Source organism: Melanotaenia boesemani, chromosome 14 (genome assembly GCF_017639745.1).
Source record: "Melanotaenia boesemani isolate fMelBoe1 chromosome 14, fMelBoe1.pri, whole genome shotgun sequence".
Taxonomy (NCBI): domain Eukaryota; kingdom Metazoa; phylum Chordata; class Actinopteri; order Atheriniformes; family Melanotaeniidae; genus Melanotaenia; species Melanotaenia boesemani.
The window spans coordinates 23795508-23822146 of NC_055695.1; the positions used below are offsets into that span (position 1 = coordinate 23795508).

Consider the following 26639-nt stretch of genomic DNA (forward strand, 5'->3'; position numbering starts at 1 on the left):
AGTTTGAAAAGAAGAGAAATGTGATAAGTCCTAATCAGTCAATCAGCAGGCAGCAGGACGTTGGCATTGTTTTTCATTTCTTCAGTTTGTTTTTTCCTGGGATTTTTCTTCTCTTGACAAGAGGTGCAGCGAGCATACCAGCAGCTGAAAGAGGAGCCACATTCCTTCAGCACAGATTCTCCCATCTCTCTTTTGTTCAGTTTGTTTGAGGGGCTTTCCTCACCTTGAACTCTTTTGTGTATAAGCAAATTTAACCAGATTTAGACAGAGTGAGGTTTAGTAACTAGCAATTCTCTGGTGCAAATGCAGCACTTGAGATGCGATCCATATTATCAGAGAGAGCCTTTTGCTGGATCAGTGAGTTCCTTGATTTGTTTCAGTTCATTTGTGGCATGTGGTCACATTCTGTTGTCCTAATGTCAGGCCAGTATTAGCATGTGGGCTATTTTATTGGCTTTTCACAATTACCCGTGTCATGTGGTTTCTGTTAGAGTGAAAGTACAATGAAAACTCTCAGTGTTTATGGGATGAACAATTCTCAGAAACCCTAATTGAAGTTGTCCTACGAAAAGAGAAACCTCCTAGTAAAGAGCTGCAAAATCCTTGGTTCTGCTTGACTAACAACTGCTCCCCCCCTGATCCAACCCTTGGAAAGTTGGGAGTCAAACATTCCAGGCTGCAGAGACTTCTTAGCAAACTTTTGAGAATTAAAAGACAAATTTAGCCCCAGGTTTCTTTCAATGGGAGTTCTATTTGTTTTACATTTGGGTTAGGAAAATAACAGTGTGTCTTTACCTCATTGTGGGTCAGGGTCGGGGAAATGTGGGGGTAGGGACTGGAGGTGGTGCATTCATCCACAGGTTATTGTTACACTAAAAGGCTGCATGGGGATGGTAACAGTGAAGCAGTAGGGTGAACAGACTCTCTTCTACCCTGTGGAGAGAAATCCTCAGAATTCCTCCTTTTCTATTAAGCTGCGGGGGTGAATGTGGAAACTGAGGCTACCTGTTGCATGGAACAGCTCAGGCATTATGCTTGCTGTTGGCCTGCCCCCCTCAGGGGAAGGAGAGTACAATCTGCTGCTGGAGAATTGGCCTTGGAGTCTAAAAGCACATCTGGTACATGTTGTGTGGACCTTTTTCTTGAAAGTGCAGATGGTCTTGAATTCTACTAAAGCTTCTTCTTGAAAAACATGGAGTAAAAAGAAAAACAAGAAGAAAAGATCTACGGAAACATTTCCTGAAAGCGTTTCTGGACATTTAGAACCTGCATGAAAGTGAGCACAGATACAGCTGCTTAAGTAAACCCTCCAGAAGTAGCACAATCACACTGAACAGTTGTTCTTAAAAGAGGTTATGTAATGAGACTCACAGAGGTGAGGTTTGTGCAAAAGCTGCAAACTGTGGCCTGGCTTGTGTTATTGTTGGCCATGTTCTTCAGAGCCAGTTTTCAGAAACAGATCTGAGTACAGCCTAGTCATTCCTTTCTCAGTCACATTCTTACTCTCGTGTCTATGTAAAACATTTCAAACAACCAATGTTTCAATGCAAAATGAAAATAAAAGATTTCCAATTGGGTTCAAGGATTTAAATAGATAAAAGTGAAACAGAGCATGGATGCAAACACAAAAAGTTTAGATTTCATCTCAATATCCTGCCACATCAGTAATGAGTGGCTATTGACTCACTAGATAAAATACTAGAATATTTTGCCAGCTAGTCATATCTTTCCAGTGAGTCAGTCATTTAGCCTGTTAACCATGCCATCAACCAACAAACAGACCACATAAGAAAGAGAAGACTAATACAAGATGTTTCCTCCACTTGCTCAATACTGTTGTCTCTACTATTCCTGTGAAGTAGAATGAACACTGTTTTCTCTTTGGCAACCAGCATCGCAGGTGATGTCAGATGCTGATCATAAAGGACTGGAGTGACACTGCTGCAGGGGCTCATGCTCATGCTTTCCTGTATTCTCTGGCGGTAGAGGTGCATTTGTGACAGGGGTCCAAAAGAATTCATGATTGCCTTTTTTCCCAACAATGTTTTGTCATTTCATATCTTCTAGTAGTTATTTGATAACACCAAAAGCAGTTTTTCTGTGGTCTTTATATATCTGCTTAGGGCTCAAATGAGTGTCTTAAGTTTTGTGAAAACCATGTAATCATGTCTGTTTCCAAAAAGGTTCACAGGGAAATTCAAACTCAATATGATGATTTAAAAATATTTAAATCTCTATTCAATTGCAAAAGAACATAAAATCATGAGAAAAGTTAAAACTGGTAAAGAAATCTTTTTGATTTCAAATTCACTTTGATGTGTATAATATGATGCGTAAGGTCAGATGCATGTTAGCCACTGTGTTGCATTACATCTCTTTTTTTTATTTAGAAAAGAAATGTTTTCTTTTGCAAATAGACCTGAAAGTTCCCAGACTAGAAAATTGGAAGAATAGGTGGGACTCAAAGACTACAAGCAAAGATTCAAACTGAGATTTGCTGCATCAAGTGCTCTCAGCCTCTGCACACCGGGTACTCGATGAACTGGTTGAACCACCAGTAACCTCTCCCTTCAACAACATTCAGTAACCATTTGGGAAATAAGGAGCAAGATTGTTGTGGTTTTAGAAGTGAAACTTTGTCCTGTTCTTGTTGGAGTTCTCATCTGCTAAACAGTGTTTTCAGTGGGTGACAGTTCTGGACTTTTGAGGGGAAGTTTAGCATCTGGACTATTTTAACACTGAAATATACAACTGTACTAAAAGAATAACACAGTTTAAAATGCATCAAATATTTAACGAAAAAGTGCAAAAAAAAAAAAAAAATAAAATCATGCTGTGCTCATCGACACACTCCCATGTCATCACTGCAGCTGGATCTTGAGTTGTGTGAGTCAGAACGATCCCTCTCCTCTTTAGCAAAGAGGGTGTAATAATTAGATTTTGAAAATGAATTTCAAACTTTGATTTATCAAACCACAGGATGGATTAAGTCGGTCCTGAGGGGTGAGGGATCTTTAAATCGTGTTTGTGAATGTTTTGTACTTGAATTGTAGAGCTTCAGCTTGCAAACTGTGTTACTGATAATGACTTTCAGGTGTGTTGCTGAGCCCATGCAGGGATTTCCACCACAGAGTCACACGTGTTCTTAATGCTGGACTGACAGAGGGATGGAAGATCACAGACAGGACGTTTTTCTGTCTTGTTCTTCCAAGAATCTTCAGTTTTATTAAATTTCTTAGTTATAGCATGTACAACATTTGTTCTTTTTTTTCCTAAATTCTGAAATACTCAACCTCTGTGTGATTTTCTTTTTATTTCCAATTATGTTTGTAGCCTGTTGCCAATTAGCATATTTAATTGTGAGGCATTATACAATGTCTTCATTTTCAAGTTTTTCTACACCTCTCTAAATTTAAAACGCTGAATTCCTCAATTACAAAATTATCATTTTTTTACTTTTTGGAAAGCATTTTTTAACATTTATTTTTTATGTAAATTGCTTTTGTACTATTCTCAGTAAAAGCAAATGTTTAAGATTAGTTATTAATTCTTCTTTTTTTTTTAAACAATGCTCTCACTGTTTTGGAAGTTGGTTTTGTATTCCTGGGAGGACTTGAAACTTCTGCTATAAAGATACACTGCCACATCTCTTTAAACTCTTTGCAGCTGTTTCATTAATCTCATTGACGCTATTTATAAATAGTACTGTTCCATTTCTGTTCATTGCACCTGGTTCTGATAGTCTCATGCCATTTATTAGCAGTTATGATACACACATACAAAAGAATATGGCAACATTCCCACAGTAAACATCCAAATAAAAACTGACAGAGAGAACACTTGATTATTGTAAACATGTCCAAATATGTTCTATGTCACTTAATTTAAAACAAAACTGAGCACACCTTGAATGTCTATTATCATCCCTTCTGCTTATTTCAGTAGATCAAAGCTGAACCAAGATATGTGCAGCTAATAGGTAACAATGTTGCTCCCTTGGTCTTTGCTGTATGTTGCACATCAAAAAGCTTAACGCGACCCAACAGGATTTTTAAAACAACATCTTCTTTGCATAATTATCAGACACCTTAATACAAAAATGTTGTGCAAGCTTAAACATTGCCAACACATGAAAACATAAATAAAACTTTTGTCTCCGTTCATTGTGTCTTACTCAACACTGAGCCCAAACTATTTACATAACTTGTAGATAAACATGGCTTTGCTGCACCACAGTGGACACACAGTGGACAAACTGTCTACAGACATCTGGCTTTTTTTTTTTTTTTTTTTTAAACTTGTCTTGTCCAGCATCGTTGCAAACAGAATGATTGTCTGGCTGCTGTCTGGTGCTGGGCAATTTTACTCTATCAAGCAGGGATTTATACTACATGTATAAAGTCCCTCTTGATGACATGAAAAACTTTATTAAATCAGACTCTTAATGCTGGACTCGACCGGAGGGGACAGAGAGAGAGAGAGATAGAAAAGAAAGTAGAGAGAAGAGGGAGGGGAGAGAGAGGGACAGAAAGGGTGTGGGGAGTGCGGGTGGGGACTTAAAACATTATACAGAAAACCATGTAATCCATACTACTTGCAACATATATAGCTAAGATCATCCTGGCCAGTAGGTCATTACACAACTAGTTGATAATAGTAACAATAATAATAATCACAATAATAGTAATAATAATAATAGTAGTAGTAATAATAATAAGAGTAAGAGTAATAATAATAATAAGAACAGAAATAAAAAAAAAAAAGAAAAAAAAATATGATAATAGATATAAGTGAAACTGCTGTATTCAAGAACACGCGCAGAGAAACCTGTGTGGATATGCTGGAGAACTCGGCCACATGGCGACGCAAAGACTGTGTGGAGACGTTCAGGAAGGAGTGACCATGCAGAGTGATCATGCAGATGCCACCTCACTTGAACAGAGGCCAGAGTCAGGCCAGCGGTCCCGAGACCCAGGCCACCAGCCCCCCCGTAGGCTACAGATCCCGACCGGTCCACAGAGACGACCACTCGCCCGCCCAGGAAGGCAGCAGCAGGAGACCCCAGCAGGAGCAGCCCCGCGGACACAGGGCACCGGCCCCGGCAGGCCGAGGCCAGCAGTCCCCGACCCCCCCGGGCACCGGCCGCCCGGGACAGACGGGGCAGAGGGCCCGGGCCCAGGAGCGCAGGGACACCCCCCACCCCCACAGGCCAAGGGCCAGCACGCCACCCGGGGGGACCCGGCCCGCCCAGACGGCCACCGCCAGAGGCCAGCCCCACACCCCAGCGCCCAGCCGCACACCCCGAGAACCAGTCCTGCCCCCCCCCAGACCAACACACACAAACACACACACTCTCCTTCCACTCCTCCATTCATCCTCCCACACATACACCATCCAACCCTTACATACTCTGTCCTCCCACACACACACACCATCCTTCCACCATCCATCCTTCCACACACACACCATCCTTCCACCATCCATCCTCCCACACACTCACCATCCTTCCACCATACACTCTCCCACACCTACCCCATCCTCCCACACACACATCATCCCTCCACCACTCATCCTCCCACACATACACCATCCTCCACCTTCACACCTCCCACACACACACACACACCATCCTTCCACTACCCATCCTCCCACACATACATCATTCTCCTACACATACACCGTCCTCCCTCTCCTACACCAAACATCCACCTTCACGTACCCCATCCTCCCACACACACACACACCACCCCTCCATCACCCACTCTCCCAAACATACACCACTCCCCCACACACACACCATCCTCCCTCCCATACACCATCCATCCTCCTGTACACACACCATTCTTCCACCATCCATCCTCCCACACACTCCCCCTCCCTGCACCATACATTCTCCCACACATACCCCATCCTCCCCCACATACATCATCCCTCCACCATTCATCCTCCCACACCCACACCACCCCCCCTCCCACACACCACACATCCACCTCCACACACCCCACCCTCCCACACACACACACCATCCCTCCACCACCCATCCCCCCACACACACACCACTCTCCCCCCCCCCCCCCCCCCCCCCCCCCCCCCACATACACACACACACACAAACAAACACCATCCCCCCACCACCATCCTCCCGCCACCCCACGCCGCGGGGGGACAGCCCCAGCCAGGAGGCGAGGAGACACGAGCCAGGCCCCCACCCCCCCCACCCCGCCCCAGTCCCCCACTCCCCACCCCCAAAACAGCACCTTCCCCCCAGGGCCAGCAGCCAAACCCCCCGGGACAGCCCGCCCACGCCCCGGGCCAACGCGACAGGCCACCCGGCCCGCCCCGCCCCCGGGCCATCCATGGAGACAGGGGCGCTTGAAGACCCCATCGCCCCTCCCTCCCCCACTAGTGAGGGAATATATTATGTGCTGTTTGCAATTAAAAAAAGAGGGTTAAAATTGGGGGGCAGTAACTGCATTGAGGAGGGGGTGGGGCCACCTGAGCAGTCCCACCCACCTGACCTCGCATGTTCCACCCCCCAAAACGTGTTTGTATGTTGCAAATGTTATTTGTGCTCAGTGACTAAGTGGAATTAAAAGCTGGGAGGCATGCTGCCGCTCGGCGAAGCAACGGGGCCACTATGATGACCCCCCCCTGCCCCGCCCAGCGCAACAAGCACACCCCCCACGGCCCTACCTGTGTATGTAGTGAAGAGTGGGGAGGGGAGGGGTCAGGAGATGTAGGTCCAGAGGGGGGTAAGCCTCCCCCCTGGAAGACGACCCGCCAGTGGCTTAGGGCGCCCCCGTCCCCCGCCGGCCCCGAAGGGCGTCACAGGCCCAGAGCAGGCACCCCAACCCAGGCACGCCACGAACCCCCCCAGGGGCCAGCCACCAGCCCAAGGGGCCACTTTCCTCTTTCTGAGTGGGAGGGGGGCGAGGCGAAGGAAGGGAACCCCAGGCCCCCGCCCCCAACACCCAGCCAGGGCGCCCCCCAGAGGACACGTCCTAACCCCCTGCAAACGCACACACTCCCTTTTTTTTTTTTTTTTTTTTTTTTTTTTTTTTTTTTCTCCCCAGCCACTCACACACACTCTCACACACCTCTATATACCAACACCTCAATACGTGCACATACCTCCACACACACACGTCACGCACATACCTATAAACACACACACCGGTGCCCACATACACACACACTCTCATACCCCTCCATACACATACACCACTACACACACACTCACATACATACCTGCATATACACACAAGCACCTCCATACATACTCACGCCTCCACCCACTCCTTCACTCCTCCACACACACCTCGACCTCCTCTACAGACATCTGGCTTATTGGTGAAGGCTATGATGATGTCCATAATAGTTGTCTAGATGAGAGGTTTGGAAATCAATTCCCCAGGAGAACCATTGGAGAGCAAAGATGGACTCCCTCCTGCTGCTCTGGTCCCAGACTGAAGCCCCTGTGTGGAATGCAATCTGCTTACCATCTGCAGGCCTCAATGGCTCTGTTTGATATTCAAACAAACACCTGTCAAAAGCCCATGTCTCATCTCGCACAGCTCTTGGAAATTGGCAAAACTCTTCCTTACACCAAAAGCAGAGAGGAAGAGGGGCAAATGTGGGTTTGTCTTATTTCAACCATCTGTGCATGTGTTAAATATAGATTTTTATGGCAGGCTCAAAGGACTAATTCAACTTTCCACTAAAATGTCAAAGAATAATAGGCCATTGAAGGTGATCCATTCAAAAAGGTGTTTGCACGATAGATTATTTCAAATTTGAGCAGTTTTTTATTCCTAGCGTTAGCTTGTGCTGCTGATTGACCTTTGAGTGTGAAGTTACAGTGTAATGATGCCAAAAACTTTAGAGGATGTTCTTAGATGGAGGAATAACCTTTATGGAAAATCTGTCCATGTCCTCCTTTTACTCCTTCTACACCCTGCTGTTTTCCACATCTCCTCTTTCTGCCTTTCTTCCTCACTCATATTGAGATGAAGGGTCTGCTATAGAATGATGGTGCTGCTTGGCAGCAATCCAGCCTCACATCTGCCTGACTGCTGTTCCTCTTTCCACCCCCACCCAATGGCCCCTAAAAGTATTGGTTCAGTTGTGAGCCCATTGCAGGGTCTGTCTCAAGGTCTGTAGATGTGTTTCTCAGAGCAGCAATGATGGACTCTTGCAGAGATCTCTAGTGTGAGTGACTAATGGCGCGGAGACATCTCTGAAGGCATTGAAGAATGGATTTATCCAGTGTCATTTATCACACTGCCTGTCAGTGCCAATATAAAAGCCTGATGGAAAGCACACGTTCACCTTTGAGTGGAACTGACTCAGTCGCTCCACAAAAGCTAGAGAGAAAATCTGCAGTGAATTACAAGATAAAGTATGACGGTAACATCTAAGAGAGAAAGATTTGTATCCCTTTTAATATTGAAAATAAATTAAGATCACAAGAACACATTGAAGCTGACAAAGCATACATTCCTGGGAAATTTTGAGAAGAGTCCAATGAGTTGAAGGTGAGTTTGAAGTCTTCTGGCTTTACATAGAGACAAAAGCTTTGTTAGCACTCACTTACAAGGCGAATTTGAAGCCATCTTTTGAATGGACAGAGAATGTAAATCAGATGCAAATCAGACACGTTTAGTTTGAATGGCTGGACGTAGATAAGCTTTGCTGCTTACTGTCATCACAGTAAACATAGGTTACACAGCTTAATTGATTAATTCAAAAGAAGGAAATAGTTGTAAATTACCACCTATCATAATTTTAAAAGCTATTTTCCTTGATCTAGTTGGATAACTTTTTGAAGTTAAAATTTAGAAGAGAAACTTAGGAGTTAGGTAAAGCCAGCAGCACTGCAATGAGATTCCAAACACACTTAAACTTCTGAGTCATTTTGATTGCACACTGACATTTGCTAAGCACATTCCTGGGCCCGTCATTGCTAAGCAGCTTCCCAGGGCTGAGAAACCACACTTCACAATTTTGTGTTTGACAGCTATGTTTTACTTAATGGTACCCCATCACTTGCCAGCAACTGGATATCAACACATTGGCTGTTTTTAAAAGAAAGAAAGAAAGAAAGAAAGAAAGAAAGAAAGAAAGAAAGAAAGAAAGAAAGAAAGAAAGAAAGAAAGGGACAGAGCAAAAGATAAGACAAGCATCAGCATTAGAATGGCTTTTAATGGTTGACGAGAGATCAGAGAAGAGACAGGATGCAAGATGGATGCTGAATTTCATTGTTCTGTGGTTGTCTTGGCTCAGTGTGATGGCTAGGAACTCTTTGTAGCTGCTCCCTCGAGCTGTTTGACAGTTGCTATATGTGTGATCTGCTGCAGATTGTGGAACACTTTCAACTGCAGGTTGACATCCAGGCAGTGGTGATGTATCAGTTGGTGGACTCTGGTGTGCTTTGTGTCCACACTCTTCTGCCAGTTCTTTAACCCGTGATGGGGCAAGGTTGAAGGTGTGCTTGGCACGCCTCGAGATTGAGACTCGGGAAAGAACACAGGCACAGGCCAGACAGGCTGAGCTGGAAATCAGAAAGCTGAAGATTGAAGCCAATAAGGCTGTGAAGCTGCAACAGCTTAAGCTAGATACTCAGGCTCAAGCTCCGCCCACCTCTGCTGGTGGCCCTGCAACTTCTCCCTCTTCTTCTGCCACTGCCTTTGATGTGAGTAAGTGCATTATCTTGATGCCTGCTTTTCATGAATCTGAGGTCAATTTATATTTTGCACCATTTAAAGATATTGCTGTTGCTCTTTGACCCAAGCAAAGCCTTGCAGCAAAGACCTTGGTTCTGGTAAAGACGATGGCCTGATCCATGTTTTGATCCATTCATTTTTGATGGCTTTGTTTCCCTGACTGGTGAATCTGCTGACCAGCAGCCGGTTTGCATCTTATGAGATACTGGGGGATCCCAGTCTGTTATTCTTGCCAGTGCTTTGCCCTTCTCAAAACACTTAGCTTGTGGTTTCAACCTGGTACATGGTATCGCAATGAGATATGTTCCCAGACCTGTACATCGTGTTTATCGTGTACATCGTCACTGGTTTCTTTCCTGCTGCTGTTTGTCCGGATCTGCCCATAAAGGCATCGCCGTGTTAATGGGAATGATGTTGCTGGTGGTTTAGTGGGTCCAAATTTAGAAATGTTGGATGTCCCAATAGCCAGTAAAACATCACACTCTTCCTCCCAGAGCCTCAAGCTGTATCCAGCTTGTGTGATCACGAGCACACAATCACTAAAAGAAACCCTGATATTTCTCTTTCCAATTCAATATTCATGGCACCATTCTCAGAAGAAGGTGACACAGCACTTAAGACTAGCACCAACACAACTCAGCTAAAATCAGAAGAAGTTGTGGAGCGTCAAGAGTCAGAGATGTCTGATTCTGATGACATCACACTCCCTGTAACCCGAGAACATTTGTCTGCAGCTCAGCAAGCTGATTTAACATTAAGAAAATGTTTCAAAGTGTGAAAAGTGTTGAACAGGCCAAGAGGGAACAGCAAACCTATATTGTTGAGGACAATATTCTGATACCTCAATGGTCTCCAACCAGTGCAGACAGCTCAGAGAGGAGCATAGTAAAACAGATTGTTGTGCCAGCCCAGTACAGACTAAAAGTTTTATTATTAGCGCATGAAAGTCAGTAGTCTGGACATTTAGGTATTACAAAAACTTATCAGCTTTTACTAAAACACTTCTTTTTTTGCCTGGCATGAAAGGTAATGTTTCCAAATTTTGCAGGAGCTGTCGTTTGTCAAATTGTTGGGAAACCAAATCAGAAAATACCCCCCTGCTCCACTGTGTTCAATTCCTGCAACTAAACAGCCCTTTGATCATGTCATAATTGATTGTGTTGGTCCTCTCCCTAAAACAAAAAGCCCATATGAATTCCTGCTCACAGTTATGTCCGCCACAACCTGCAAAAAGACAGCTTAGTGGGTCATAAAATTATTAACGCAGTTCTTCTCCACATTTGGATTAACAAAGGTCATACAGACAGATCAAGGTACCAATTTTCAGTTCGAACTGTTTCAGCAAGTGGTTTACACTTTAAATATTAAACATGTTGTGTCCAAAGCGTATCATCCAGTATCACAAGGTGCTGCTTTTTTGCCTGTCGTTGGTTCTTCTTTGTCAGCAAAATATGATGGCCCGTTTGAAGTCCAAGAATGCATGAGAGATTACAATTACGTGATCCAAACACCTAATCAAAGGTGTACATCATGGGTTAATTAGTTAGCCTGGCCATTTGTTTTGTCCATTCTGTTTTATTTATATCTTTGTTTTGAACAGCACCACCCACCCATCCCTGCTGTTTGTTTGTCATTTCACATTCCACCTAATATAGAACAATAAATTCCCTGTTATTCCACTTTACATCTGGGCATACATTTCTTTTATGTTTCTTCCTCTTTCCCTAGCGGAGCAGGGTTGTAACACTTCATTATGGGGCACTGAATGTAAAAACTTTGCCAAAATTCTGTTATGTGTTAAGGGTGACACCAGCATCCAACTGCAGACACAGAGATGAGTATATGTGGAAAGGGTTTATTGTTTATTTTTAGAGGAATAAAGTTGGAATATTTTATATTAAATATTACTTTATTATCAAAGTTTACAATTAAGAAATTAAAGGCCTTAAAGTAAAGTATGTTATCACATGCTGCTCACACTTATTTCTGTATTGTCATATTTGCCCACATCAGTCAGTTAGTCCAAATGGATAAATAAAATTGAGCATCACTTTTAAAGTACTGGCCGTAAGGAATTGTGGGTCTGGAAAATTCTAACAGTCCATATTATGATTGCTGTTCATTAACATTCTCTGTAATTTCACTGATGTAGCAAGGTGCCCAAAGAAAATACACTATTCAACCAGACTCTAAAACTCTTACCCTGAGAGAGAGAAAAAAGTAAAAGTGATGTGGACATCCACAAGTGAAAAATTGGGAGTGTTTGTCTCCAGGAAACTTTATTCTCTCCTGGAATATTTGGAATATGACATAAAATCTGGGAAGACGTCAGTTAGTCACCTTAGTTTAATTTCTGACCCGGACCAGAAACAGCCAACGAGTCTCATCATTCAAATCTTTACCAGGTCAAACATGATTCGTAAAGTTGTTTCCATTTCTTCTAATGGGCACTGAGGCTTCTTTGAATCAGATCAGTGATTCAAAGTGAGCAGTTAGTTTTAGTTAGTTTTTTTGTACATTAGAGGATTTTTTTTAAACTTTTACCATTTCCATTCATCTTTTCTTGCATTTCACATATCTTTTCAATGCACATCAAAAACAACAAACAGTCTTGGTTATTGGAAAACAAGAATCCAGCAGTTTTGAAGCCAGCTGGTTTTCACATGTCAATGACTGTGGCCTATCAGTGGGGCCAGTTTTCGTGTCCCTCCATTTTTACCTTGAAAGGAATTCATGGTGTTATGAGCATCTTAGAGAGGACTACACTTCACATTTTTATCTGTTAGTGTGAGATACACTTAAGTTTGTCATAAAATCAATGGTGTATAAAACAACATTGATAAATTGCAAACATTAGAAGAAAATAAAGGTTCTTTTAACTTAGCTGTGTCAGCGAACGCTGAAAGCCAGACAGTACTAGCTGTAATTTCTGGGGATCAGAATTAACAAATGTAAGAATTTGTGAAAGGGAACCTGACACATGCAGGACTTTTTGTGAGAGGAGATATTAAATAAACCAGAGAATACTGAAGCAGACAGAAGTACAGCCAAGTTCAAGAGAATAAACCGAGAGCTTTGGTTTAATGTAAAGTTGTTTTAAATACCGAGAGGGATGGAGGGTGAGAGGGAGAAAAAGGTAAAACGGAACAGGAACTGACAATTAGGAACGACTAATCACCAAGTGTGTAGCCAAGCGCATCCCCCCACGCTGGTGCCAGTGCTTGCACTGTGCTTGAACCTGTGCTGAATGCCAACGGCAGATAATTATAAACCCGCAGGGCAGGCCTCCTCTGTGCAGAGGGAGGAATGGAGCCTCAGCCAAGCCTGAACTTCTGACCTTCTTCACACACCAAGCGTCTGTTGTGGGCTTCGGGAGGTGCAAGATGGGTCACAGCAAGCCGTGAGGCAACTGGGAGAGAATGAGAGAGAGGGGAGCATGAGGCGGAGAGGTGGTTGAGGGCTAGGGGGTAGAAGGAAGGGGGTGGGAGACAGAAAGTTGGGAGGGTAAGGAGGGGAATGGAGGGATTTCAGGGAAGAGGTGCTCAGTGGAGGGTCACTTTTTTTGTTGGCATTCTTTAGTGACAACTTCCAACCAATCACAGATGAGCAGGAATCACTTGACAAATCAGAGTGAAACCCACCGTAAGTGAAATCCCTTTTGTTATGCTTGTTTGGTTATCTCTTCTCTTTTATCAGCATTCATTAGTCGAGGAAATGCCGTCTATTCAACACCTTTGCATACAAAGAAAAGCCTTTGTTGGAGCTGGATCATCTTTTAAACATTCCCTAACTAATCATTACATTGTCACACATTGCCAGTAGTTAATAGTCTAAATCCGGTTAGTTAATGGTTTTTGCTTTCCAGCTCATTAAACATACCGTTGATTTTGCAATTTAGCTGAAGAACATTTTAACTGCAGTGTTGCACAAGTTAATTGAGAAATATAGTTGTTTACAAGTTGCATATTACTAAATCAAAAAGTAATTACACTGTAAGTTTTGCTAGTTGATATCAATACTAAAAAAAAGAAAATGCTTGACTGATGACAGCATATCTAAGCGCCTTTTTTCTTTTTCCATTTGCACCACAGATGGAAACGTTGAGGTGACATAATAGCCTGGTTCATTAGTAGACAAAACCATCTTTTATTTCCTCTGTCACATAAAGGCTGTGATCCATAAAGCTGATGGTCGGCTGATTGGAACATCATGAGTGTCAGGGTTATGTCTACTGCCCTTGTTTGTCCCATATCTCGCTCATTACGTGCATTGTCAGATTCAACTTCAGACAATTCAACATTTTGAATCTTTGTCATGTCTGTCAGTGAGGTCAGCTCTAAAGAACTTAGTCAAACTTTTTGTTGAGTGTAGTTAGTGAGCAAATACAGATGCTTAGTGTGTTGCTAACTTTGTTAAAAACCAAAGGTGGTTCATTTTGGACCTGCAAATGAAGGATGAGGTGAAAATGTTTCAAAAAAGCAACATTTTCCAGAGTATTAAATATGATATTTAAACATATTTTTTTACTTCGGTTTTTATGTTCAGGCACTTGGTACTAGGGTACTCGCAATTTAATGATCGACTTTGTAGATGTATCATCGGACTTGTGGCCGCATGTCTTGGACACTCAAGTGAAGAGAGGGGCGGACTTGTCAACTGATCACAACTTGGTGGTGAGTTGGCTCAAATGGTCGGTGAGAATGCCAGTGAGGCCTGGTAGGCCAAAATGTGTTGTAAGAGTCTGCTGGGAATGTCTGGCGGAGTATCCTGTCAGAGAGAGCTTCAACTTCCACCTCCAGTACAGCTTCAACCATGTCTCGAGTGAGACGGGGGACATTGAGTCTGAGTGGACTATGTTCCGTGCCTCCATTGTTGAGGCAGCCAGCCAGAGCTGTGGCTGCAAGGTTGTTCTCATCCCAGCTCTTTCACACTTGCGAATTGCTGCGAATCGCTCCAGCGAGTGCTGAAGATCACGGTGTGATGAACACAACAGAACTACATCATCCTCGAAGAGCAGAGACCCAATCCTGAGGCCACCAAAGCAGATCCCCTCAATACCTCGGCTGCACCTTCTGTCCATAAAAGTTATGAACAGAATCAGAGACAAAAGGCAGCTTTGGGCTGAGTCCAACCTTCCCTGGACGGTGTAGAGCTGGTCCACTGTTCCACGACCAGGACAAAAACCACACTGCTCCTCCTTAATCTAAGATTCGACCGGACGGACCTGACTGTCCCCAATGTCCACTAGATGCTGCACAGGCATATCAGCCAAGACAGCCCCACAGCATCCAGAGCCTTAAGAAACTCCAGGCAGACCTAATCCACCCCCGGCTCCTGCCACTGAGGAGGTTTTTAACATGTTAGTGGGATTGAGGAGGTCTTCGAAGTATTCCCTCTACCAACTCATAACATTCCGAGTCCAGGTAAGCAGCCCCCATCCCCACTGTACACAGAGTTGATGGAGCACTGCTTCCCCCTCCTGAGCCGCTGGATGGTGGACCACAATCTTCTCGAAGCCATCCAGAAGTCATTCAAAATAGCCAAGAGATTATAAACTTTAAAAATCACACTAACACTGACATTGTCGGTCAAACATGGCTTTTAGCTTGAACCATGAAACCTACTACTTGTTTAACTAGCTTTACCTCCTACTTAATTACCATGACATTACTACTGTTAACGCAGCATGTTGCCACCTGCTGTAAGGGATTATTTAATGCCATAAATACTAATTGTAACTGTCTCATCGACATTAGTGCTTGCCTGCTGTCTCCAAAAAGAATAACATCTTCAAAATCAGTGTTAAAGTTATGAAAATGAAGAAATAACTCAGCTTTGTGTGTCAACACTTTGGGTAGCTAATTTAAAGTCATAAGCCACAGAAGGGGGAATATGTTGAAAAATTCCACAGGGAATTCAGAAATTTTCCAGTTGGCACAGAAGACATTGGCCCTTGTAGCTATAGATCCATGCCCTCTCTGTGGTAAGATAGCCATCAAGGTCATTGTTGAAGGTCAATCTTAGTAAACCTGCTGTGAAGATGGAGTGTGCAACCAGCAGCACAGAGATAAATATCAAGCCTTACAATGCTACAGTGATCAGCAACTGAGATGCATTAATAAAAACTCTTCTTCTATGAAACCAACACATCTTGTCAAAATTTAGAACTTTTTTTTGTTCCATTATGTTGTCAGACTCCTTCTGCATGATAAAAAGTAAACAATATATGGTGTATAATTTGTCAGTACAGGCATATATTTATGAAATAACTTGGAAAATACCAACAATCCTATCATGTCTCTTTATTTTACCCTATATTTTTCTGAAATTTTTGGTTTTGCTTTTATGAGTTCTCATTTAATTTTTCCCCTTATATAAATTTGTTTCTGGCTTTTAAAAAAGTTATTCTGCCCTGCGGTAGCTAGAAAAACCACATACTGTATGCTATTCCTTGAAAATCTTAGTCCAAGTATCAGAACTTCCTGATAAAGGTAAGAAAAAGTCAGAGCCACTGTCACTGCGACCTCGCAGCACTCAAAACAAACAGGGGGAAAAACATTACAACCAGAGACCCAATGTTAATGTTCCAATCTCCCCTGTGAAGTCTGAAATGTCAGCAGACCACCTCGACTCATCTGGCCTCCTGCTCTCATCATGAAGATCTCTCTCGCTGTGCACTTTGCCAATTTCCCATGATTGAATGTAATTGGGACCAGATAACCCCCTCTGTCTCTCCTCAGCAGTCTTTGATCACTTCTGACCTGGCTCCTGCTCAACTCTGACACACTGGCATCCATTTCTTGGGTGGTTTGTGATTGCTCACAGACAGACTGTGAGATATATTGAGTATTGATGTGTGAGCCTCCAAATCCAACTCGCAGCAGTGAATATTTCAACCTCATTCTCTGGCACTGTTGGAGATCTCAAGCTGTCTTACAGGAACAAAGTTGTTTATGCGTGCATGCCTTTTTTTTTTTTTTTTTTTTTTTAGTGATTGTCTTGAGGGAACAGAACAAGATGTGCACAAAGATTCCCAAATTTGATTCAGGAGATTTGTAAATCCTGTGCAAATTACTGTTGCCTCTTTTTTTTTCTCTCCCTGCCGTGCTCCTCTTTGAAACTCCTCATCTGAGGCAATCACTCCCAGATGGAGAATATTAGATCTAATCACTTCCATTTGCTGGCTCTTTTACTCTCACTGCGAGGTGACACGCTGTCTCCTTCTGACATCTCCTCACAATGGACAATTACTGACCACTCATCAATCACTTTCAACAAAGATCTTTGACACCCCAAATCTGCTGGAAATCATCTCATTTGATAGCTTTGAGAAACATACAAATTTCCTTCTGTGAGTGATGTGCCATTGTGTGCGAGTGGTCCTATCGATGCAGCATTTCAAATCTGTCAAGTGCACTAAGTGTAATTTAAAAAAAAACTAACTTATAATGTAAAGCACATACACACTGCAAGAGTTGCTTTGGATTTGCTATTTGATACAAATATTGTCAAGGGTATTGGCACAGCTTTGAAAATAATCACGTGCCCTGCAGCTTTTCTGCTGCTGAGAATCTGTCTTTCACTCTGCCATATGGAAAAAATAAAAATCAAAGATCAGGGAAACTGATGTGCAAAGTTGTCCATCTCTCTACCCTGCTATCTTGTACGTGTTTTTCTCCATCTCTCTACATCTGAAATCCTCCACTTATGTTCTAATTTCCAATTCATTCCTCTTAATCTCCCTGTTCTTCATACCCTCTGGTCCAACTGGCGGCCTCCCTCCTCTCCCGTCCACTCTTCACCTCCTACCATCCCCTCAGTCTTGCTCACTCATCCCTCTATCCTTCATTCTCTGAGACAGACAATAAAGCAAGCTTTTCCATGGCTGACCTGCGATTCACCCTGACCTCCTCATCATCCCAAACCACAGACAGTGAGGGCGAGGGTGGGTTACAGCCTGAGATCCAGGGTGATGCATAACACTCATGTATCCTGGCCCAGAATTTGAGTCCCACAGGGCTTATCCAATGGTCCGCTGTGTTCTGCTCAGCAATCATGGGGTCACACAAACTCAAGACATACACACACCAACATGGAGGGAAGACAAGAATGTTAAAATGAAGGAAAAATAAAACTCAGTTTTCCTGAGAGAGAACAGCAATTCAACTGAAGTTCAAGCGACTGCTCTGTATCCATTTCTGGGCAAATTTTGAGGTTCATCTTATTCTAAGCACGTGCTCCTCTCTGCTTTTCTCATGACCCTCATTTGACACAGCCACATCTCTGACCTTTGGACCTGTCATTTGGCAACCAGAAATTATAGTTCATGTGAATCAGATGTTACAGAGAGGAGACTCTCTACTCCTTTGCAGCTCAGCCCCAAACAGAGCACCTGTTTCCAAATAAATCTTCAGATAAAAATGATATGGTGTGGCTGTATCATATGTCTGGAAATGTGGAAATATGATTCCCTGCCAATGCATTCTTATTTTCCCCTCCCACATGAATTCTCCATTTATCGCCTCAAGTTATAAGTTCCCATTTTGCGCTCCCCTTATCTACACTAAATCCTAGAAATCTGGATTTAAAGCTGAGGCCAGAGTCACATGTTTCTCCAGCTGCATCCGTCTCAGAGAGGCTGTAGAACATTTTGACCTCTGTGTCCCGGAGTTGAGGTAGAGGCCCAGCCAGCCCTCACTGGTGGAACCATGAACCATGTCAGGTCATGTCAGCTACTCTTACTTAAAAAAAAAACAAAAAAAAAAAAACAGTCTTCCACATCAGTAGCACCACTATATGTTTATAATAAGGGGTGACATCCTAACAGGAGGGTCTTTACCATTATTCCTGACTATTTAACTTTCTTAATTGATAATTAGTTCAGTATAGACAAACACTTTTCTTTCTGGTGTAGAGATAGATGACAAGACTTGTGAGAGTAAACACTGAAAAATAGTCTCATATAGCTATGAAGAGCTTAAAACTGCAGAATGCAAGGTAAGTCTAAATGAAAAAGAACATAAAAATGCCTCATACACCTGCTGCTGGCATGTATCACATGCAATCAGATCAAATCAAAACAGCTCGATATACAAGTGTAAACATGCTCAGGGTGGATTGAGGGTATATTGGCTCCTTTCACACATCAGTTCTGCCATGTGAACGTAATAATGAGCCCCTTTCTAGACCACCTTTGCCCATTCACAAATGATCCAAACAAGCTGGCCTGATCCCATGCTGGTGTGCTTTATTACAAACTACACTGTGGAAGAGACAATGTGATGTTTACCCCAGCTGGCCACAAGTAACCACCTAATTTTACACATGATGACCATGCAACGTTAAAAAGTTTTGGGTGCATTATGTTGTAGTATTTATTGAGTCTTGATTGTTTACCTTTTTAAAGGTCGCAGCATGCTAGGCACATGCATTTTCATTGTGTCACACTCTCATGACGAAATAACGGCTTCACATGTTAAAGGCAGGTCCATTTAGTCTCTATTTACTACTTCTTATCGCAGCTCAGACATATATCAGAGGTTGGTCAGCTTTTACCCCCCATTCTGCTTCTGTCCTTTTACAAATCACACCAATATGCAGCAAAGGAGCATCAATCCTGAATGAAAAGGATAATGATTCATGCATGGCACCATGCACCACTCTGTGAATGGCACAGAGTACACAAAGCTATTGAAGAGAATATTTAATGTATTTGTGGGGACCTTATCCCAGAGTAAAGGAAGAGGCGAGTATAGACTTGGTCCTGTGAGGCCATAAATTTTGGAGGCAGACCCTGTTTAGGCAGGGAATTGAAAGCAAGTAGAAGCTCAGTTAAGGAGTCTAGTGGGCTGTTTCTCCCAGAGTTTAACCCTCTTGCCTTTTCTCTCAGGCTGCTCCTTTATTCACTGTGCTGATTTATTGGGGTTCACCAGGGAGAAAAACAAGCATAGTATAGCCATCAGCCTTGCCTTTGATAAATGACCCACGCTTCCATCTTCATCTCAAGTAGGACTAAAGTTCCAATGGGTAAGAAAGTAAAGTATATGTATAAACTGGGATTTAGTTTTAAAATTTTCTATAAAATAAGCTGATTATAAAGGAAGAAATGGTAAAACAGGGCTAATAGTAAATGATCATTTTATGCTTGTATGAACAAACAATAGCTCTCTCAGAATAATTAGAATAAAACACATTTTCAAACATATTTTTACTATTAATTTATCATTTTCTTTGATTTTATAGTTTCTCTTGTTCTGTCTAACTACTGTCCCCCCTCCTGCCCCCTGGTTGTCCCAATGCAACACAGCCCCTCTTCTCCCCAAATGAAATTCTTTGGAAAGTCATTTTATATCACCCTTTGACTGTTCATTGAACTGTAAAACCACCCCATTTGAAACAAAATAAAAGGATAGGATAGGGAGAGAAGGGGGGATGGGGCAAGGAGAAGAATTATAATTCTTTGCAGGCCTTTGGTATTAACCCAAACACCAGAGCTGTCAGCAGTTCAGAGAGGGAGGTGCGAGGGGCAAACATTCAGTGTTAATTGGCACTTTGTAAGCTCTGAGCCTTCCTTTTGTAAGGGAAGTGGAAGAGAGAGTGAGCGCGATAGAGGGGGGAAGGAGGGCTGGAGGGGGTGAGGGAGAAAGAGAGAGGAGCACACACAGAGGGAGGGAGAGAGAGAGAGAGAGAGAGAGAAAGAGAGAGAGAGAGACCTTATTCTAGTAGGTTTGTTGGGCCTTGTTGAGGGTGTTTACGGTTCACTTCTTATCCTTTGTTAATTGGGCGTTCTCTCCCCCAGTGAAAAAAAGAAGAATTCATGTATCCCCCAGCCTGCCACCCATGCTCCTGTGACTCTCCCCACCAGCCCGATCAGCAACAGAGGGATAAATGACAGGCACATAACGAAGGGCTTGTCCTGTGAACGTCATTAGTTTTAATCTAAATTTTACTGAAAAGGCATTGAAATTATTCTGTTCGTGGTGGCTGCTGCATTAGGGCAACATCAAGGAGGAAAATATGTGAAAGGTGTTAAATTTCATTTATTTTGCATTCTGACACTAATATTAATTTCATGTGTTGATTCTAACTGTTTAATTCAGATTTCTTTCATAACAGCACCCCTATTACAGAGCATGGACATTTTCTTTTTTATTTTGCAAAACTATATTTAGGAATATTACAATTCTTTTTCTTTCGGCATGTAAACACATTGCAATGATGAATTAAAGACTTTGAGAGAAATGTAAAATGTTTTCCTGATAGTTTAGATTTGTTTTACAATAGGAAATAAGCACAAATATGCATCTTATTACTTTGTTTCACATCATGATCAGAAATTTGGATTAAATATACTTTTTTTCCACTGTTTGCCTCAGTTTGCATTAAAATATTAACCACTAAATTCTTGCTTTTGAGAATCCAAAGAGAGTACGTGCTTATAAATGTGTGCATGAAGATCTTTGGCTTTCTTCCCCTCTGTGTTAATGATGACACAGAGAAGCAGCAATACAGAAATGTCAGACCATTCGGTACAGGATGTAAAAACAAACCATCTGTCATCTTTGGGAATCCTCATTCTCCACCGACATGTTTGGAATTATCTGAAATAATTAGAGAGGAGCAGGTTGGCAGACATACATAGATATGAAGCACCTGCCTTTGAAAGTGTGAGGAGCTGAAGAGAGGGAGGTTTGTTGGCATGAGAATGATGCACACTGCTTCACAGCACCTCTGGCCTCGTTCTGCCCCCCTCTCTCACTCTTCTACTGACTGATGTAAATAATAATAGAAGCAGCCCTGAAAGGACACAGGTGTCAACCATTGTACTGCTCTGAATGGACCTGGGGGAAGGAGGTCAGGGGTCACAGGGCCACCTCAGCCACCTCTCACACCCACACATTTTATTCACACTGACGCTCCCTTTCACAGGTTTTCATCTTGCTCCCCCTCCTCCTCTGTCCCTCTCGCTCCCTCTCCTTTTGTTATTATAGCGCAATGTTTTGTGAAAACTTTTCAGAGGTCATGCACAAGCTCAGTATTCAGAAAGATTAACATTCTTTTCTAAATTAATCAACCCACACAACTCCAGAGATCAATGGCTGCTTACTTAAACAACCAATACATGTGAAAAATCTGACATTAAAAACAATCTAAAAGATTATATTTAGTTATTTACTGTAATTATCAGCGCAAATTAAAAGTTATAGTTTGTAAAATGGGTATTTCGATTTATTTTAAAAAGAAGAAAAAAATAGTCTACAGTAATTTAGACATGGAAAGCATGGGCAGTAACCCAGGCTGGCACCAGACTGTATGAATGAAATGTGACATTTGTATAAAGGTTTTTCTGTGGCTCATTTGTTCATCATGATGTTAATGACTTCTTTTCACTGTACAGGTCAATTAATCTTGGCATTTCGATTCTAGTTTGTGAACATGGCTGGCTAGTGCACAGACAGCAGAAAACGTCAGAGCTGCGTTGTCATTATGAAGGAGTGTAATTGGAACATTGTGTTACGTTTCAAAAGTAGGACATTTAGAAGATAATGTCTGTGCATCGCCACGACTTCAAAGAAACAGTTTCCATACATGGTTCACAGGCCTAGATGAGAGAGGAGTTTGGGATTTAGTCTGTATTTGTGATGTGCATGACAACACCTTGTGAGCTTGTGTTTTAATTTAGCAGTGGAGGATTAATAACGGGAAAACTTCCTTGAACAGTCTGGCTGTAATGGGGTCTAAAATACAGGTTGATGGTTTAGATTTAGCAATGATTATTGTTAGCTCATAGAGGAAACAGTCCCAACATAAATCAGGTTCTACAGACGTTTCTAAAGCTGATGAGATAACATCATCAATAGTGTGCAGGATGACATGGATTTCTCTCCAATAGAAACTATTTCATTTGTGAAAAGAAGTCATCTATGACTAAAGCTGGGTTTATACTTGCTCATCGTCTGCATTTGGTGATGATGGTCGCACTTGAGCGTAGGTTTACGTTTTTGATTGGCAGTTTCTCCTCTGAATCTGAAGGTGGCAGTAGGGCTGGTATCATCTGGTAAACTCCACAGCATGAGTTTTTTCTGTGGTACACCTCAATTCCAGCAGGTGTTTCCTGTTTTCGAAAAAACATTGACATGGTTCAGTGTCTTCACCAGATCTTGGAAGCAAATAAAGTAATAAATCTTCTGGTAAAATAAAAATGCAGTTTACCGCACAAATTCAGCGAAAAGATCCAGAAATTCCAAAACACATAATCACAAACTGGCCAATCAGAATGGAGTACTTCTGCCTAACCATGCTGTCATGCGTAATGCAAGTCAGATCTGGAAGAGGTGGACGGCAAGCTATGACTAGCCTACAGCGGTGACACCCTAAGCTGGTCCAAAGTGCTCTTTTCTGATGAGCAAATTTAGCATCTCATTTGGAAACCAAGGCCCCAGAGTCTGGAGGAAGAATGGAGAGGCAACAATCCAAGACACTTAAAGTGCATTGTGAAATTTCCACAGTCTGTGTTGGTTTGGGAGCCATGTCATCTGCTGGTGTTGGTCAACTGAGCTTTATTAAGTCCAGAGTCAACGCAGCCGTCTACCAGGAGATTTTACAAGACCGAGCAATGCAGAAGAGTTGAAGGCAGTTATTGAAGCATCCTGGTCTTCCATTACACCCCAGCAGGGCTACAGGCTGATAACATCCATGCTACGCCACACATGCAGTAACTCATGCAAAAGGGGCTTAAATCAAGTACTGAGTTCATATGCATGACTATACTGTTCAGATGGTCAACATTACTGTGTTCAAAATCCCTTTTTTTTCATTGATTTCATGTAATCTAATTTTCTGAGATTTAGCCATAATCATCAAAATTATAATGATTAAATACTTTAAATGCATGTAATGAGTCAATAAAATATATTAGTTTCCCTTTTAAAGTTGAATTCCTGAAATAAATAAGTTTTGCACAATATTCTATTTTTTTTTTTTTCACCTGTAGTTGATCACAATTGTGTATGTAACCATAATGGATGTATTCACAGAACTGGATTACTATGGCACAGTTAAAGTGTCTAAATTAAGACTGTTGAGCACTTGACAAAGGTTATATGCTTGTAGCAGGAGGCTATACATTCCTGCCAAAGCTAGTTATCTGATCAATGACAAGCAAGCACAGTGGCTCATTCAATCCATACATCTAAGACACTCATTGGATTATCTATTGTCTTTATTGGCATTCAGAGGTGAATAACTACTGTCTATGTGCTGGCACTGAATTACATACTCCTTGGCCATTAACATTCATAAAATGTCAACCGTCGTGCTGAAGCTGACACTCAACTAAGCTGCATACTGCTCTAGTTACTAGTATGCAGAAACTAACTACATTAACTGCCAGAGATGCCAGTAACGCGTTACAAAGTAACGCGTTACAGTAATCTGACTACATATTTTAACAAAATATAATCTAACGCGTTAGGATGTCCTACAATGTAATCAAATTACCGTTACTCTTCATATTCGTCCTGCGTTACTTCGGCACTCCCCACTCCTTTCACATATGATTTGAAATCAAACGCCGTGGACGAAAGTGTATTTATCTAACTCAACACACCTTCTCATTAACGGTGGTACAGAAATTTTATGTACTCGTAAGCATGCAGCTACCTTTCTTCGCTGAAACTTGACCTTTTTTAAATCAACAAACACAAATCATTCACTGCACATGACTTTAGAAAAAAATATGATATAGAAACTTATTACCCTGGTGCATGATGGGAGGTCCGCCTCTCCACTTCCCTCATCAGAACCTATTCCAAACCGAATTGATTTTTTTTTTTTTTAATAAGTCCGTTACTATTTCATTATTTTCTCATGTGTAAACGTAAAACATAATGCAGATTTGTCTTATGCTTAACGAGAGATGTTGCTTTATTTTATTGTTATTCATTTGAATTAATGTATATGATGGTAGGGAAGAAGCACTGAATGATTTACAAAGTTAATAAGAGACTGACTATGTTCATAGAAGGTGAAAAACAATTAAAAGTTACAAGTTGCAAAACACTGTAAAGTCACCATTCGTAACTAATGCACTTTCAGTAAAGTATATGCGAAAAAAAATCGATTGTCATTTTTTTGTTTGGGGGGTTTTAACTAATAAAGTAACTAGTAATCTAACTTAGTTACTTCTAAACCTTAGTAATCAGTAAAGTAACTAGATTACTTTTTAAAGAAGTAATCAGTAATCAGTGGTCAGATTACTTTTTCAAGTAATCTGTGGCATCACTGTTAACTGCTTACTTGGCTCATTTTCTCTTCTATTTAATGGTAGATCACATTTCTCAGCCTCAGGATGCTGCAGGGCAAAGACGGGTGCAGGAACATGCATAATGAATGTCAGTGTGCCAACCAAATGAGTGAGAAGCACACAAAAAGAAACCCATTTTCTTTTTGGTTTCAAAGAGTAGTCATAACTTGTTTTTATATTGAAATCTAGGTTTACCATTCAATAAAGATACAGGAATTGACCATGGCTTGTTCTTTTGTGCTTTCAAGCTTATCTGTAGTGTAGTGTAGTGAACAAATGCATTATTAGTTAAACATCACCTGAAAATCAAATCATTTCTTTATGGATGTTTTGCTGTTTTTATGTAGAAGACATTCAGTATTGTTTAACTCTTTTTAAAACTTGTTTTTAGCAACTTGGCCTGTGTCATGTCCAAGGTCTTGGATTTCCTTGTATGGTCAAATTCTCAAGGCAGGGAGCCCCAGCTCTATCCACCATCACCATTTTAAAGATGGAAGCTCTTGCTCCACAAGGAACAAGTCCTGACTATTGCAGGATGGAACTTTACGGCTGTTTCACATGTGCTGTAAAGAAAAGATAAAATGAGAAGCTTGCGCAATCCATGAGAAACTGGCATCTCTGGGACAGCAGTGGTTGGTGGCTGCGTCCCAGGCCAAATGAGAGGAAACTAGCCACTAGCTGCTAAGACTAGGTCTTGCTAAGGGCTCAATATGCTCACTTTATGTACATAAATACATATATCAGTTTTGAATGTTGTCAGATGTTACTGCTCATTTACTCCCAAGCATGCGATTCATCTACTAGAACAGTGGTTCTCTGAGGTTTTGGAGCAATGTACCCCTTGTGTAGTACTTTTCCAGCCAAGTACCCCCTAGCAAGTGCGGAGCTTCCTGGTTGGAAACACAAGTAAACAGGACTTGGCAATTAGCGCACAATTTGTTAAAATTTGTACCTAATGAAACCCTTTCACGTTTCAGTCATTTTATAAGGACAAACATGTTATCAATGATTCATAAATAATTTCCTGGGAAAGGTGAGAAAACCACAATACATGTTCTCTCCTAAACACATAATTAAAACTGAATACTGAGAATAAACTTACAGAAAGATTTACTTTATATCACAGGATTTTTTGAAATTTTACTGAAAATATTTTTGTGATTTCTATTTTCTCAAGTACCCCTTGGAGTGTCACAAAGTACCCCTTGGGGTAAGTGTACCCCCATTTGAGAAACAGTGTACTAGAAGGCAGTACTAAATTCAGAGTTCACTTTCAAGTTCCAAATACAATAGCAAACATTGCAACTGTGGAGGAAGTCTTGATAATGCGAAGTGAGAGTATTAGGTGCTAGCATCCATCTGGACAGGACTAAGGACGCGAACCAACAGCAGCTTGGACCTGGGCTGAACCAGCATTTCCAGCTAGTCCCTCCCACTGGCCTCTTTCTTCAGTGGTGAGCAACAACTTTGGTAGGGTAAGGAAGCTACAGAAGCTAACAGTTCTTTGTGTTTACATATATTGTTGCTACAGGGCCTTGCGACAGACTGGCAACCTGACCAGGGTGTACCCTGCCTCTCGCCTGCTAATTGCTGGGATCGGTTCCAGCTTTCCC

The 26639-nt window shown here is 41.9% G+C and overlaps 1 protein-coding gene across 2 annotated transcripts in view; it reads right to left on the reverse strand.

The window, feature by feature from the left end:
* Window positions 1-26639, reverse strand: part of rgmd (RGM domain family, member D) — a 57261-nt gene that overhangs the window by 28115 nt on the left and 2507 nt on the right. Inside the window, exon 2 of one of the 2 annotated variants that reach the window (XM_042007016.1) lies at window positions 12901-13131. The exons of the other annotated variant lie outside the window; for it this stretch is intronic. Coding sequence (XP_041862950.1) covers window positions 12901-12921 — 21 coding nt within the window. The 5' untranslated portion in view covers window positions 12922-13131. The remainder of the gene's footprint in view (window positions 1-12900; window positions 13132-26639) is intronic. 2 annotated transcript variants of the gene reach the window in all.